This window comes from Bison bison, unplaced genomic scaffold (assembly GCF_000754665.1).
Source record: "Bison bison bison isolate TAMUID 2011002044 unplaced genomic scaffold, Bison_UMD1.0 scf7180017849648, whole genome shotgun sequence".
In the NCBI taxonomy this organism is placed as follows: Eukaryota; Metazoa; Chordata; class Mammalia; order Artiodactyla; family Bovidae; genus Bison; species Bison bison.
The window spans coordinates 13,667-14,511 of record NW_011480221.1 but is presented as its reverse complement, the minus strand read 5'-3'; the positions used below and the strand labels follow the sequence as shown (position 1 = coordinate 14,511).

Genomic DNA, 845 nt, shown 5'->3' with positions numbered 1-845 from the left:
TCATGCTGTCCATGGTGCTCTCCAGACAGGAACACTGGAGTAGTTTGCGATATCCTCCTCCGCATGGACCGCCTTCTGTCAGAACTCTCCACTGTAACCCGTCTGTCTCCTGTGGCCCTGCGTGGCATGGCTCAGCGTCATTGAGTTATTCGAGCCCTTTCGCCATGACAAGGCTGTGATCCATGAAGGAGAGTGGAATAAAACTGAGCGTCAAAAAGAAGTGCTCTGACAAGCCATGGAAGAACCTTAAATGCTCATTACTGAAAGAAGCAGTCTGAAAAGGCTCCAGGCTGTGTGATTCCAGGCAGAGGGTGTAAGGCGCCTGCAGCATCCAGCACCGTCACGAGCCGTCTGCAGGGTGTGGGCTGTGGGTGAGGGTGTGTCGGCCACTCAGTCGTGACATGGGGGTGTTGGTGCTTGGGGAGGCTGTGTGTGTGGAAGAATTTTTTGTCTTCCTCTCAGTTTTGCAGTAAAGCTACAGCTACTGAAAAAAAAAGTCTTATTTTTTAAAAAATGCAGAGAGACCAGGGTGTCCATCTCAGGCACCCTGCTCTACGAATACTACTTATCATTTCCTTGGTGGTGATGAGGCTTTAGTTGATATAACCTCTTGAATCAAATGAAGTGTTTTCAAGGTGAAACCCTTGGAGCTGTCTGTCCTGTCTCAGTGGCAGGCTCACGCTGGTCTCCTTTCTCTGCAGGACAACCCTCCCTATGATAAGGGGGCCTTCAGAATCGAAATCAACTTTCCAGCAGAGTACCCCTTCAAACCACCAAAGATCACGTTCAAAACGAAGATCTACCACCCGAACATCGACGAGAAGGGGCAGGTGTGTCTGCCGGTA

At 50.2% G+C, this 845-nt stretch overlaps 1 protein-coding gene across 1 annotated transcript in view; it reads left to right on the top strand.

Moving 5' to 3' along the window:
• Window positions 1-701: 701 nt before the first annotated feature.
• Window positions 702-845, top strand: part of LOC104994020 (coiled-coil domain-containing protein 116-like) — a gene marked incomplete at its 5' end in the record, with an annotated part of 13,804 nt that continues 13,660 nt past the window's right edge. Inside the window, one exon of the mRNA XM_010847483.1 lies at window positions 702-842. Coding sequence (XP_010845785.1) covers window positions 702-842 — 141 coding nt within the window. The remainder of the gene's footprint in view (window positions 843-845) is intronic.